Genomic DNA, 13,269 nt, shown 5'->3' on the forward strand with positions numbered 1-13,269 from the left:
AGTCAGTAATGACAAATGGTCAAAGGAAGATGAAGTTCCCAAACACGTTATCAAGCCCTATCTCTGCAGAGCTTTGATGTATTGTGGCACTTGCCAGCCAACACATCTTCTTTTACTCTTTGGCAGCACTCCGAAAGATTTTTTGTCTGTTTGTATCAATAACACACAATCGCATTCACTTCAAATACTGACTGCAAGCGCTGTGGTCTGTCAGAGCGCCTACAGCTTGGGCAAGCATGCCATGAGGGTGTGTTGCGTGTGGGGTCAACCTGTGGTGTCAGCAGTTTCACAGCACTTTTGGGATGCCTGAGGAGCTGTAGGGCAAGTGGGACGTGTGGGCTGCCCTCGCCTTCACAGCTCACTGGTGGGGCGTCGACTGCGGGGCAGGCATGGCGGGGCGCCAACACCAAATGGCGGACAGCGTGGGGCAGGTGCGCGGAATGGCGGACGCCACCCACCCCTCGCTCACGCACCCAGGGGTGCGGACAACACGCGTGGGGCGTCGAGGTGCCCACGGGCAGCGTGCGGCAAGCGTGAGGCGACACCGGGCGGCCCTGCGTGACAGGAAAGGGGGCGGGCGCCTGCCACTGGGCGGGCGGCAACCCGCCGCCGCTCTGTCAGCAGTGCTGCAGGAGGCGGCCCTTAGGTGGCCGCGCCGATCGCCTGACGGCCGCGCCTCCGCCCCAGCGCGGCCGCCGGGGGAGAGGGGGGGACGGCAAGGGAGGGGGGCGGGCGAGCGCGTGACGGCCGCGCTCCGCCTCCTGCTCCGGCTCCGGCTCCTGCCGCTGCCTCCCCCGGCGCCGCCACCTCGGCCCGGCGCGGGCGGGAGGCGCAGCAGCGGCAGCAGTGGGAGCACTGGTAGCAGTGGCAGCAGTGGCAGCAGCGGCGGCAGCAGCAGCGGCAGCAGCAATGGAGCCGGAGCGCGAGTGCCGGGTGCTCTCAATCCAGAGCCACGTCGTCCGCGGCTACGTGGGCAACAAGGCGGCCACCTTCCCCCTGCAGGTGAGCGAGCCTCGCCGCTCCTCCTCTTTCTCCCCCTCCTCTTCCTCCTCCTCCGCGGGGCGGGCAGGTGCGGGGGGAGGACGGGGAGGTCGAGGGGCGGCCGGGCGCCTGTGTCCCCCCCGTCCTTGCTTCCCCCCGCCGCTGTCGCCGGTTGTCCCGGCGCTGGCCGTTAACGGCCGGCAGGGCGGCAGCTTCGGGAGCCCTGGCGGCCTCTAACGGCTTTAAACTGAAAGGGGGCAGATTTGGGTTATATATCAGGAGGACATTCTGTGCTGTGAGGGCGGCGAGGCAGGTGAACAGGCTGCCCAGAGAAGCTGTGGGTGCCCCATCCCTGGAGGTGCTCAAGGCCAGGCTGGATGGGGCTTTGGGCAGCCTGGTCTGGTGGGAGGTGTCCCTGCCCATGGCAGGGGTTTGGGATTAGATGGTCTTTAAGGTCCCTTCCAACCCAAACCAGTCTGTGGTTCTGTGATTGACAGGATCACAGAACTGCGTGTGGCTCCGCCACCCACTCGGGTGCTGTGGGCTTGTGGCTTACAGAGCTCTGCTTTGGGTGTCCCATGCAGGGATGGGGAGCTGGGCTTGGTGGCCAGTGACATGTGCTAGGAGGAGAAAGGAAAGCCCCTTATAGTCCTTGCATGTGGTGGAGCTTGGAAAGTCCTTCACCTCTCAGTAGAATGGAAGGACCTTAAGTGGTCCTTAAGTGGACAGCGTGAGGTTGGGCCAGATACAGGGGCTTTCGTGGCCAGGGTGTTGAGGGTGTAAGTGGATCTTGTCCTTTGTGTCTGTCATGTGCTGACTTCAGAGCTACAGAATCACGGAATATTCTGAGTTGGAAGGGACCCATAAGGAACATCGAGTCCAATTCCTGGCTTCACAGAGGAACACTGAAAAATCAGGCCATGTATACAAGAGCATTATAGAAATCGTAGAATTGTTTGCTAAAGCCTAGCTGACAGTGGGAAAATGTTGGTGTGCTTTGAAACAAGCCTTTGTGTGTCTTGCTGTTCTCTGTTGTGAAATGCCTTTATCATATGGAACTAATCTAGAGCCTTATCATAAAGAGATCCTTGTTCCTTGAGAGGAACGTGGGTACACAGCTTGCTGTCTAAGAATCGCATTGCCAGAACAGAGTGTGTTGTGACACTGGTTATCCTCGTACATACTTAACAAACAGTGGTGTAATCTCACTTGACTAGACACAGGAGATGGTATACTCTGATAAATGGTGTGCTTGAGACCAGGCCTGCAACACGTTACGCGTCGCAACCCCTTATCATCATCATCCAATTGTCTCTTGAAAATTAGTATACGGTCAAGGGTGATGTACATATGAAGTCCACGTATTGTAGAGAAATCTGTGTATGTGGAGACCCCCTGCCTGAAAGGCTGCCATGATCTGCAGGCCAGCTATCCCTCCTTTCCTAATGGAATGATCTCTAAATTATGCTCCCCCCTCCACAACCTATTTTTATGATGACAGAAAGGCACGCAATATTCCTTATGCCAGAAATCTCCAGTCTCTTAAACTGTTGTCATTGTTTTCATTCTGGGTTAAAGGGTCTCTTTACTGGTCTGATACCCAGACTTCCTCTGGCATGTGGGCCTCCCTATGACTTGGCAAGTTGAGTCTTGTAAAGTGTGTTTAGTTCCTGGACTGTGACACAATAAAATACTACAGCGGTTACAAAGTGCCCTTTGATGTTTTAGCTGGGTTTTGCATAGGAGGCTATCAGACTTACACTGTGTATTGTTCCTCAGTGTATAGCCTAACAAGAAATTGCTGGAATGGAGGAGAAAGGTATGTGGGAAATAACTGGACTCCTACCACTATAAGCTGCGCTTGGAAATTTGTATGTAGGCAACCCTTGATGAAGTTGTGCTTGCTAGAAAGTTACTTAAACCCTGGTATTGGTGGAACAATATTGGAGAGAAGTTGCAAGTTGCCACCAAATGAAGCTTTCTTTTTTTTTATGGTGGTGGTTTTTGTTTTTTACTTTTTGAACCAAGGAAAGGAATTATAAGCCTAAGTCTCTTAATTTGAACTTTTTATATGACAAGGAGACTTAATGCCAGTTCTGAGGATGGGTGTAAATCTTCTGCATGGTTATGTTATTTTTTGTTCTCTTGTTTTCCTTGGTCTTTTGAATCAATGATGGTTAAATGAGGCTTCCTTTGGAGCTCATCAGCACTGAGCTTGCCAGGCAAGATATATGTAGATGTGTGTGTGCACACTGTCTGACAGGCTGAAATCCTGACAAGAGCAGTTCAGGAATCTGCATTTGGACAGCAGCATCCAAACAGAAAACAGGTTGGTTTCCCTCGCTGTTTGTAGACTTCTGCAAAAAGATCAGTTGTGTTTGAATGTCTTGATCTTTGGTGGAAGTCTAAAGTTATTATTTACTGGAAAAATCCAGTGTAGCAATGTGCACAGCAGAGAACTTTTCGGCATCCTTTCTTAACTAATTGTTTATACTTTATCAGGCTTCCTTGCACTAAAAGCTATAGTATTTAAAAAGTAGGTGCATGGAAAGGCTTGCTCTGTCGAGTGTCTGAGCCTCTTGCTGCCATCGGCGGGAGGCAGAGGGACTGCTTGCGTGAGGTGCGAGCAGGTGGACGACCTGGTCCGCATGGTGGCGGAACTCAAGGAGGAGGTGCAGAGGTTGAGGGATATCAGGGAGTGCGAGCGGGAGATAGACTGGTGGAGTGACTCCCTGCAGGACCGGAGGGAGAGGGACCAGGGTGAGATGCCCCAAAGGGGGGTGGACCCCCTGCCCTGTTGCCATCGGGCAGAGGGAGGGGACCTGCGAGTTGAGGAGGAATGGAGACAGGTCCCTTCTCGACCTCGCAGGAGATGCCCTCCCCTTCCGGCGCTGCCTTCTCAGGTGCCCTTGAACAATAGGTTTGAGGCCCTGGAGCTTGAGAGACCGGTGGGTGAGGACGAGGTAGGAAGTCTACCCAGGAGGATGCCTGAGGTGAGGAGGTTGACTCCGTGCCTCAGGACTGCCTCCACCAAGAAAGAAAGAAGGGTGATTGTTGTGGGCGACTCCCTCCTCAGGGGAACGGAGGGCCCTATTTGTCGGCCTGACCCCACGCATAGGGAAGTCTGCTGCCTCCCTGGGGCCAGGGTCAGAGACGTTACCAGGAAGCTTCCAAACCTGGTTCGCCCCTCTGACTATTACCCGCTTTTGATAGTCCAGGCTGGCAGTGATGATCTTGAAAAGAGAAGCCTGAAGGCTATCAAACAGGACTATAGGGGGCTGGGACGATTGGTGGAGGGAGCGGGAGTGCAGGTGGTGTTTTCGTCTATCCCTACGGGGGAAGGGAGAGGCACGGAGAGGACATGGAAAGCTCACATGGTTAATAGGTGGCTCAGAGGCTGGTGCCAGCACAGAAAATTTGGGTTTTTTCACCATGGGGAGCTTTACTCGGCACCCGGCCTGATGGCCCCAGACGGGTCCCTATCTCCAAGGGGAAAACGGATCCTAGGCCAGGAGCTGGTGGGGCTCATAGAGAGAGCTTTAAACTAGGCAAGAAGGGGGACGGGGCTCAAACAAGACTTGTTGGAGCCGTGCCGGGGGAAACAATGGCTAGGCTGGGGAAGGAGGCGATGGCTCAGCTGAAGTGCATCTACACTAATGCACGCAGCATGGGTAACAAACAGGAGGAGCTGGAAGCCATCGTGCAGCAGGAAGGCTACGACTTGGTTGCCATCGCGGAGACGTGGTGGGACCGCTCCCACGACTGGAGTGCTGCAATGCCTGGCTATCGGCTCTTCAGGAGGGACAGGCAGCACAGAGGGGGTGGTGGCGTGGCTCTCTACATTAGAGAATCTTTTGATGTTGTGGAACTCCAGGCTGGGAATGATAAGGTTGAATCCCTGTGGGTTAGGATCCGCGGGAAGGCCGGCAAGGCTAGCGTCCTGGTCGGGGTCTGTTATAGACCGCCAAACCAGGATGAGGGGACGGATGAGGAGTTTTATAGGCAACTGACAGAAGTTGCAAAATCGTCGGCGCTTGTCCTCGTAGGGGACTTCAACTTCCCAGATATATTCTGGAAACACAACACGGCACAGAGAAAGCAGTCTAGGAGGTTTCTGGAGAGCGTGGGAGATAGCTTCCTGACGCAGCTGGTCAGTGAACCTACCAGGGGTGGTGCCCCGCTAGACCTTCTCTTCACAAACAGAGAAGGACTGGTGGGAGATGTGGTGGTCGGAAACTGTCTTGGACAGAGTGACCACGAAATGGTAGAGTTCTCTATTCTTGGCGAGGCCAGGAAGGGGACCAGTAAAACTGCTGTATTGGACTTCCGGAGGGCTGACTTTGAGCTGCTCAGGACGCTGGTTGGCCGAGTCCCTTGGGAGGCGGTTCTGAAGGGCAGAGGAGTCCAGGAAGGCTGGGCGCTCCTCAAGAAGGAAATCTTAACGGCACAGGAGCGGTCCGTCCCCACGTGCCCAAAGACGAGCCGGCGTGGAAGAAGACCGGCCTGGCTCAACAGAGAGTTGCGGCTTGTGCTTAGCAGAAAAAAGAGGGTTTATAATCTTTGGAGAAGAGGGCGGGCCACTGAGGAGGACTACAAGGATGTAGCGAGGCTGTGCAGGGAGAAAATTAGAAAGGCCAAAGCTCATCTGGAGCTCAACCTGGCTACTGCCGTTAAAGACAACAAAAAATCCTTTTACAAATATATCAATGCGAAACGGAGGACTAAGGAGAATCTCCATCCTTTACTGGATGCGAGGGGAAACCCAGTTACTAAGGATGAGGAAAAGGCTGAGGTACTTAATGCCGCCTTTGCCTCAGTCTTTAGCGGCAATACCGGTTGTTCTCTGGATACCCAGTGCCCTGAGCTGGTGGAAGGGGATGGGGAGCAGGATGTGGCCTTCGCTATTCATGAGGAAATGGTTGGCGACCTGCTAAGGAGCTTGGATGTGCGCAAGTCGATGGGGAAGGATGGGATGCACCCGAGGGTACTGAAAGAACTGGCGGAGGAGCTGGCCGAGCCGCTTTCCATCATTTATCGGCAGTCCTGGCTATCGGGGGAGGTCCCAGTTGACTGGCGGCTAGCCAATGTGACGCCTATCTATAAGAAGGGCCGGAGGGCAGACCCGGGGAACTATAGGCCTGTCAGTTTGACCTCAGTGCCAGGAAAGCTCATGGAGCAGATTATCTTGAGGGTCATCACGCGGCACTTGCAGGGCAAGCAGGCGATCAGGCCCAGTCAGCATGGGTTTATGAAAGGCAGGTCCTGCTTGACGAACCTGATCTCCTTCTATGACAAAGTGATGCACTTGGTGGATGAGGGAAGGGCTGTGGATGTGGTTTACCTTGACCTCAGTAAGGCTTTTGACACCGTTCCCCACAACATTCTCCTCAAGAAACTGGCTGCTCGGGGCTTGGACTGGCGTACGCTTTGCTGGGTTAGAAACTGGCTGGATAGCCGGGCCCAGAGAGTTGTGGTGAATGGAGTCAAATCTGGTTGGAGGCTGGTCACAAGTGGTGTCCCCCAGGGCTCGGTACTGGGGCCGGTCCTCTTTAATATCTTTATCGATGATCTGGATGAGGGCGTCCAGTGCACCCTCAGTAAGTTTGCAGATGACACCAAGCTAAGTGCGTGTGTCGATCTGCTCGAGGGCAGGAAGGCTCTGCAGGAGGATCTGGATAGGCTGGACCGATGGGCTGAGGTCAACTGTATGAAGTTCAACAAGGCCAAGTGCCGGGTCCTGCACCTGGGGCGCAACAACCCCAAGCAGAGCTACAGGCTGGGAGATGAGTGGTTGGAAAGTTGCCTGGCCGAGAAGGACCTGGGAGTATTGGTTGATAGTCGGCTGAATATGAGCCAGCAGTGTGCTCAGGTGGCCAAGAAGGCCAACAGCATCCTGGCCTGTATAAGAAGCAGCGTGGCCAGCAGGTCTAGGGAGGTGATTGTGCCCCTGTACTCGGCTCTGGTGAGGCCACACCTTGAGTACTGTGTTCAGTTTTGGGCCCCTCGCTACAGGAAGGACATGGACGTGCTCGAGCGAGTCCAGAGAAGGGCGACCAAGCTGGTGAGGGGTCTGGAGAACAAGTCTTACGAGGAGCGGCTGAGGGAGCTGGGGTTGTTCAGCCTGGAGAAGAGGAGGCTCAGGGGCGACCTTATCGCTCTCTACAGGTACCTTAAAGGAGGCTGTAGCGAGGTGGGGGTTGGTCTGTTCTCCCACGTGCCTGGTGACAGGACGAGGGGGAATGGGCGAAAGTTGCGCCAGGGGAGTTTTAGGTTGGATGTTAGGAAGTACTTCTTTACCGAAAGGGTTATTAAGCATTGGAACGGGCTGCCCAGGGAGGTGGTGGAGTCACCATCCCTGGAGGTCTTTAAAAGAGGTTTAGATGTAGAGCTTAGTGATATGGTTTAGTGGAGTACTTAGTGTTAGGTCGGAGGTTGGACTCGATGATCTTGAGGTCTCTTCCAACCTAGAAATCTGTGTCTGTGTCTGTCCAGTATGTAGTAAATTTTTTCTGTACAGCAAACACAGCAAAACAGAGAGTTGTATTAATGGAAATAATATAGCTGAGTGAGAAATACTAGAACCCTTTACACCATTTCAGGATGGAATACAATTATTTATGTAGTTTGAGGTTCGAGATTAACTATTAGGTCTTAGAGGAAATGCATGCTTAGATTTTCCAGGTAGTTAAATACTAGGAGGTGAAATGTCCACAGCTGTGCCTTGAATTCTGCCTCATCAAAAGTCTCAATATTTTTGCTTGCTTGTTGTTATTTACCTTTAAAAGTTCTGATGGTGGTTCTGAATTATTTTTAAAATAGTCATAAGTTATTTCACAGTTATGTAACCTGAGCATCATTGGTATCAGGTTTAGGTTTGTCCAGCATTTGAGAGAGGAAGGGTGGTAAAATGTACATTAACTTAGGGAGTTGGTACTGTCAGTAGGTAAATGGTTTTAGACTACCAAAGAATGTTTCACTTACTTGACTACGACTTGTCATAGTTTTCATGACATAAAATAAAAATATATGTATTCACTATGCCATCCAACGTTACTTTTACCATGCGTGTTTTCTTCCCTAGAGGGATCTCTTACTTGTTAACTTTAACTATCATTTTGACTTACTTTTGCTACCTGACCTTCTAGAGAGCGTAGGTAGAACAGGGCAGTAAGCAGAGGGTGCAGTGCTGGCAGGCAGGGTGTGCGAGGCTGCCTCAAACCGCTGGGTGAATCTGCAAGGGCAAGCTCATCTCTGTTCTGCAGAGGTACCTCCTGGTCATCAGGAACATCTCAGTCGGCAGATGAAAATTCATCTGGCTCACCTACTACACCCATCGCAAAATCGGCTCTTGTGAATGAGTATTTCAGTCCGTGCATTCAGTCCTGTGGGCCTCCCTGAGTTTCCAGAAGGAGGTTTGGAAGGACAAGGAAGGCTTCAGAGAAAGTCCCAGCCAATTTCACCTGAGCACTGGACATAAGCATTTGGTGGCCTCTGGGTGAGATTGTGCTCCTGTCTGTAAGCCAGAGACTGTTGGGTTTTGTTTTTGTGTAAGTAACAATGACAGCCAAGGGGGTTTGTGCTTTCTTTTCTTACCTTGTGTTTGATTGCACTAATGGAACATGATTGTTTTTTTTTGTTTTGTTTTGTTTTTGTGTGCCCTAACACTCACAGACTTTGAGAAGGAGGTTTTGTCTCTGCTTTGAGTATTTAGTTCTTGACTTGCTTTTTGTACCTTGGAGATGGAGCTAAAAGCATGGAGAAATGCTATACATTATTTAGCTCTGGAAGACAAAATTGGCTTCTCTGAATTGTAGAACACCACCATAACAGCTTCTCCAATACAGAATAAGAAGGCCTTTTGAAATTTGTTCAGTGATTTCCTTTTTCTTTCTTTTTTTTTTTCCTCTGCAGAATGTAAATAGTTGTCTGTGTGGGTATTAATAAGGACAAGCAATTCTCATTCTTCTTAGACTAGTTCTCAGTGCTTCTCTTCCACAGATACTCGGGCTGCATTTTTTAGTTCCTTAATTGTAAAAAAGGATGGGAGAACAACTTTGACCAGCACAGATGGTAATTTCCTTGATACTTAAGGGCAGTCTTGAATTTGCATTGTTCAGCCATGGGTATAATGTGCTTTCACGTGCTGAGACCAAAACCGTTATAAACCTATCTCTAATGATTATCTGGTGCCTCAGCAAAAAAAAAAAAAAAATCAGGCTTTTTTTTTTTTTGAAACAATGTAGTCAAAAGTATCTGCAGAAGGAGGGGGAGACGGAGATGAAGAGGTGACTGCTTGTTCTGTTTTTCAAAAACTACTCCTTTTCTCCTTTTGCATTAATTCTGTGAGTCAGAAGAAGAATGAATCAAAGATCTTTACATAATAATACTGGGAAATGTACCTACTGGCTCACCCTTATTTTTGTTACAGATCAAAGGCTGAAAAAAATAACCCTTAAACAAAAAGTAAATCCAAAGATAAAAGAATATACTTTGTATTTATAATGTCCAAAAATTGTCCTAAATTACACATCTGAAACGAGAATTGCGGCTTCAGATTCATACTTCAAATTAAGCTTCCTTGCCTTGATGTTCCTGTAAGGTAATCAAGGGTCATACAAGGTATTTTGTTTGTTTGCTTGCTTTAAAAAAAAAAAAAAAAAAAAGGCCACTTCCCTTAGGAAGTCTTATTCGTATCTGTGTAAACTGCATTTTCTTGATATGTCAATGTCAGTACATTTAGTTGCAAAAATCCAGTGAAGGCCATGTTCAGAGTGAGACCCTGAAAAAGACTTGTAATCCAAAAGATCCCAACAAGGTGGTTCCATCTGGCAGCTTGGATTTCTAGGAAAAAGCTTTGCCATTGCTTTGCAGATAAAGAACAGAGGATGGCTCTCGCCCTGTAGGAGCTCTGATGTCCTCTGAGAGCTTTGATGAACTTCTCAGAAGTTTGTAGGAGATGGACGTTAGACCAGCATGGCAAGCTGGCAGGGAAAGACAGTAGGACAGGACTGAGAAAAGACAAGAAAGTGGAAAACTCCTTGAAAGAAAAAAAGGGGGGGAGCACTCTTTCAGCTCGCAACACTGCTTGAAGACTGAGGTAGTATCCATAACTGCTCCTACAAATCACTTAAGTAAGCTTTTTGTCCCCAAGAATCTCTAGAAACTGAAATGACATATTTTGAAAGCACAAAAGCTTTGTGTATTGTCAACAGTATTTGAACTTCTCCACTGACAAAATCGTTTGACTTGGTCGATAAAGGATTGTTTCCTTCTTCTAATGTCTGACATCAGGGAGATAGCAAAATATTTCTTGTGGTTGTTCAGTGTTCCACAGCTGAAAGTGAAATTAATTTACTATCTGGCCTTAAAAGTGTGTTAGGAATAATGTTTAAAACAAACAAAAAAACAAAAAAGTACATTGAGTTCAAATGAATAATCAAATGAAATGATCAAATTATCTCAGTGTTAACTGTTTGTCATTTACAGTTGATGATGCTAATTTTAGCTTAAGTTAATGGGAAATAAAATGTTTATGTGCGTCATTAATTACTCAACCTATACAGTGTGTAACACACACAAAAAAAAGCATTACAGATTGCGTAATAGAAGTCATTAATCTCTTACCATTCATTCTGCTGGAGAGTTTATGTAGAGGACTTGGTAGTTCTTGTTGTCTATCATGGAAATACAGAAATGCTGAGGGATGTTCACACCAGTTAGTTATATATTACAGGTGAAAAACTGAAAAAAGCATTTTAAGATGCATTAAAATTTATTTTGCAGTGTGTGTTTGGGGCCAGTTTACTAGTTGCTGCTTTAAACTTTTTAAAAGGAGATTATTTCCTGCAATTGATTATTATAGTTTGCTAACATTTTCATGGTACATTGTGAAAATTGCAACTGTAGAGGTACATGTGCTGATATTTGACATAATATTTACACTGTGATGTGTGCTATAGTGAAGAGCTAGTAGATTTTTTTTGACATAAATGTAATCTCTTGATCAAACGCAACATAGCAAAGTGGAAAGATGAGGAAGTGGAAAGATGAAGACCATTTGGTGTCTAAAAGAACATGCAAATATTTGACTTCACAGCAAGCAAAATTGCTTTCCCCTGGTTTTCCCACTTTCTTTGGAAAATGGAGCCTTCAAGCAACTGCAAATCGTACAAAAGGACTGGAAAACCTTGCCTAGAGGTGGATCTGCACTGCTTGTATGGAGAATATCATGTACTCACGCAGAGAATCAGTAGCAAGTGTTTACTTTGTTAAGGCATTTCTTATTAGGAAATGGCATTATATTCTATCCTTAAAGATTGGATTTTTTGATTGTTTGAATATTTGCAGTTATCATGTCTTTTTTTCTGCTCCAAATGAAACAGTTGAGAGAATATTTTTCCTGTATAAACAAACAAGGACAGATAACTGTCAATATTGGTGACATTTCTGCAAAAATTGAGCTTCAAGTTGAAGTTAATTTCATTTACACATTAGTTGAAATGTACCAAAGTGTATTAAACATAAAAGTATAATTTGGAGTAATAAAATGAATCTTGAATTGTACGTATGAAGATGGTAGAAAGATACACCCGAGAAAAACAGGTGACATGCAAAGCTACTGATACTTTTCTAAAATCTGCCTTTTAGTAAAGTGCTGTCTCTTTTCATCTTTTCTGTTTGCATCCCAAAATACTTGTCACCTTTCCTTGAGGAGCCTCTTTAGTCATTTTAGATGAGGGATACAGCATTACCCATGGCCAACTGAACACATACCAGGCAGGTATTTTTAGACTCTTAAGACAGAAAAAACGCAAGTGGAAGTTCCACTTCAGTTGTTTGTGTTGTGTGGAGAACTGGCTTGAGTTGGTGAAGCAAGGTTAATGTGAGGAGTCCGACAGCAGCCCTGGTACAGAACATGCCAGTTCTTCTGAAATTACTGTCTGTGGGAGCATGTGCATCCATATAGTACCCTACAGGGGAGAAAAAAATGAATCAACCAGAGAAAACTGTTGATGAGCATAACACTTGAAACATGCCAAGAAGATCCATGTTGATGGATAATACGTGTCCCAACAGAAGCCAGACTAGTTCATCATCTTGTGGCTTGGCAGCACTGGGGTAACTTGTCATAGCAAAAAGCATTACAGAGCTGAAATTTGGCTGTGCTGAACTACCTGATATTTTTCAGGCCTTTGTTCTGGACTCGTATGTGTTGATGCTAATTCATCTGTGACAACTCTGAGCTGCAGTTCTCATAACATCTGGAACAACTATGAATAGAGCAGAAGGGAGACCTGTTATACGAAAAGCTCTTACGTGGTTCATTTAAAAAGCAACTCCCTTCACCTTCTGTCAGCCTATGGAAATTTTAAGCATATCCCCTGGATTGGGCTGCCATTACTAGCAGCAGAAATCCTTCCGTAGTGATTTTACTTCACTTTCTTAGGAATGCAAAGCACTTTGTGCCAGAGGAATGTGGTGGCTTTAGCTAGTGCTAGAGCGTGTGTTGAAAATGGTAGAGTTTGCCTTGTGGCAGAACAAAAGCTGGGGATGCAGTTTCTGATCTGTAGGTGCAGTGGTTCCTGAAAGCAGAAGTAAATGATATTCCTGACCAGTGGAAGCTTTCCAATCTGATCACAGTTGCTCCCCTTTTCCCCACTGTAGGGCCCAGTAGTATTTTACTTCTCAGAAGAGGATATATGGAAATCTCAAGCAAGGATGACACAGCTATTTCATTTGCTTTGGTGCTCACCTCAAAGGGGCTCTACTTTTGTTTGTTAGTTTATTTAGTGTTAACACTAAATCATTTAGTTTTCTTCCTGAATCTTACGGTGCTTGTTTGTACGTCCTGCACATGGTATTTCTGTTCCCCATCTTCTGTAAAGTGGGAAGAAAAAAAAATGAGCTGTAATAGAAACAAATGTTGGCTAAATTCTCAAAATTTGATACTATTTTTGCAGAATTATATGCCAGAATTTATGGTGATGCGTTTAGCAGTTTAGCCTAAATCTAGTCTATATATATATATATGTATGTATTCTAAATCTGTGTAACTTCATGTATTTTACAGCATTTGTTGTGGGTGATGAGTACTACTGAAGAAGTTCAGGCTGAGGGAACTCTTTTCCTATCCATCCTACTCGTCACTGTGGTTGCTCTCACTTCTCTGGCAGAATACAGCACCTTTCTCATAGGTGCCAGGCACTGTGTTACCTGTGGAAACCATCAGACACTGTCAGCAGCTGAGAGAAACAGAAAAAATGTTTAAAAAATGAACAGAACTGAGGC

At 47.3% G+C, this 13,269-nt stretch overlaps 1 protein-coding gene across 1 annotated transcript in view; it reads left to right on the forward strand.

Moving 5' to 3' along the window:
- The first annotated feature begins 628 nt into the window (after window positions 1-628).
- PDXK (pyridoxal kinase) overlaps window positions 629-13,269 on the forward strand; it is a 47,062-nt gene continuing 34,421 nt past the window's right edge. Inside the window, exon 1 of the mRNA XM_035546001.2 lies at window positions 629-1,002. Coding sequence (XP_035401894.1) covers window positions 910-1,002 — 93 coding nt within the window. The 5' untranslated portion in view covers window positions 629-909. The remainder of the gene's footprint in view (window positions 1,003-13,269) is intronic.

Source organism: Cygnus atratus, chromosome 1 (genome assembly GCF_013377495.2).
Source record: "Cygnus atratus isolate AKBS03 ecotype Queensland, Australia chromosome 1, CAtr_DNAZoo_HiC_assembly, whole genome shotgun sequence".
NCBI classification, from domain to species: domain Eukaryota; kingdom Metazoa; phylum Chordata; class Aves; order Anseriformes; family Anatidae; genus Cygnus; species Cygnus atratus.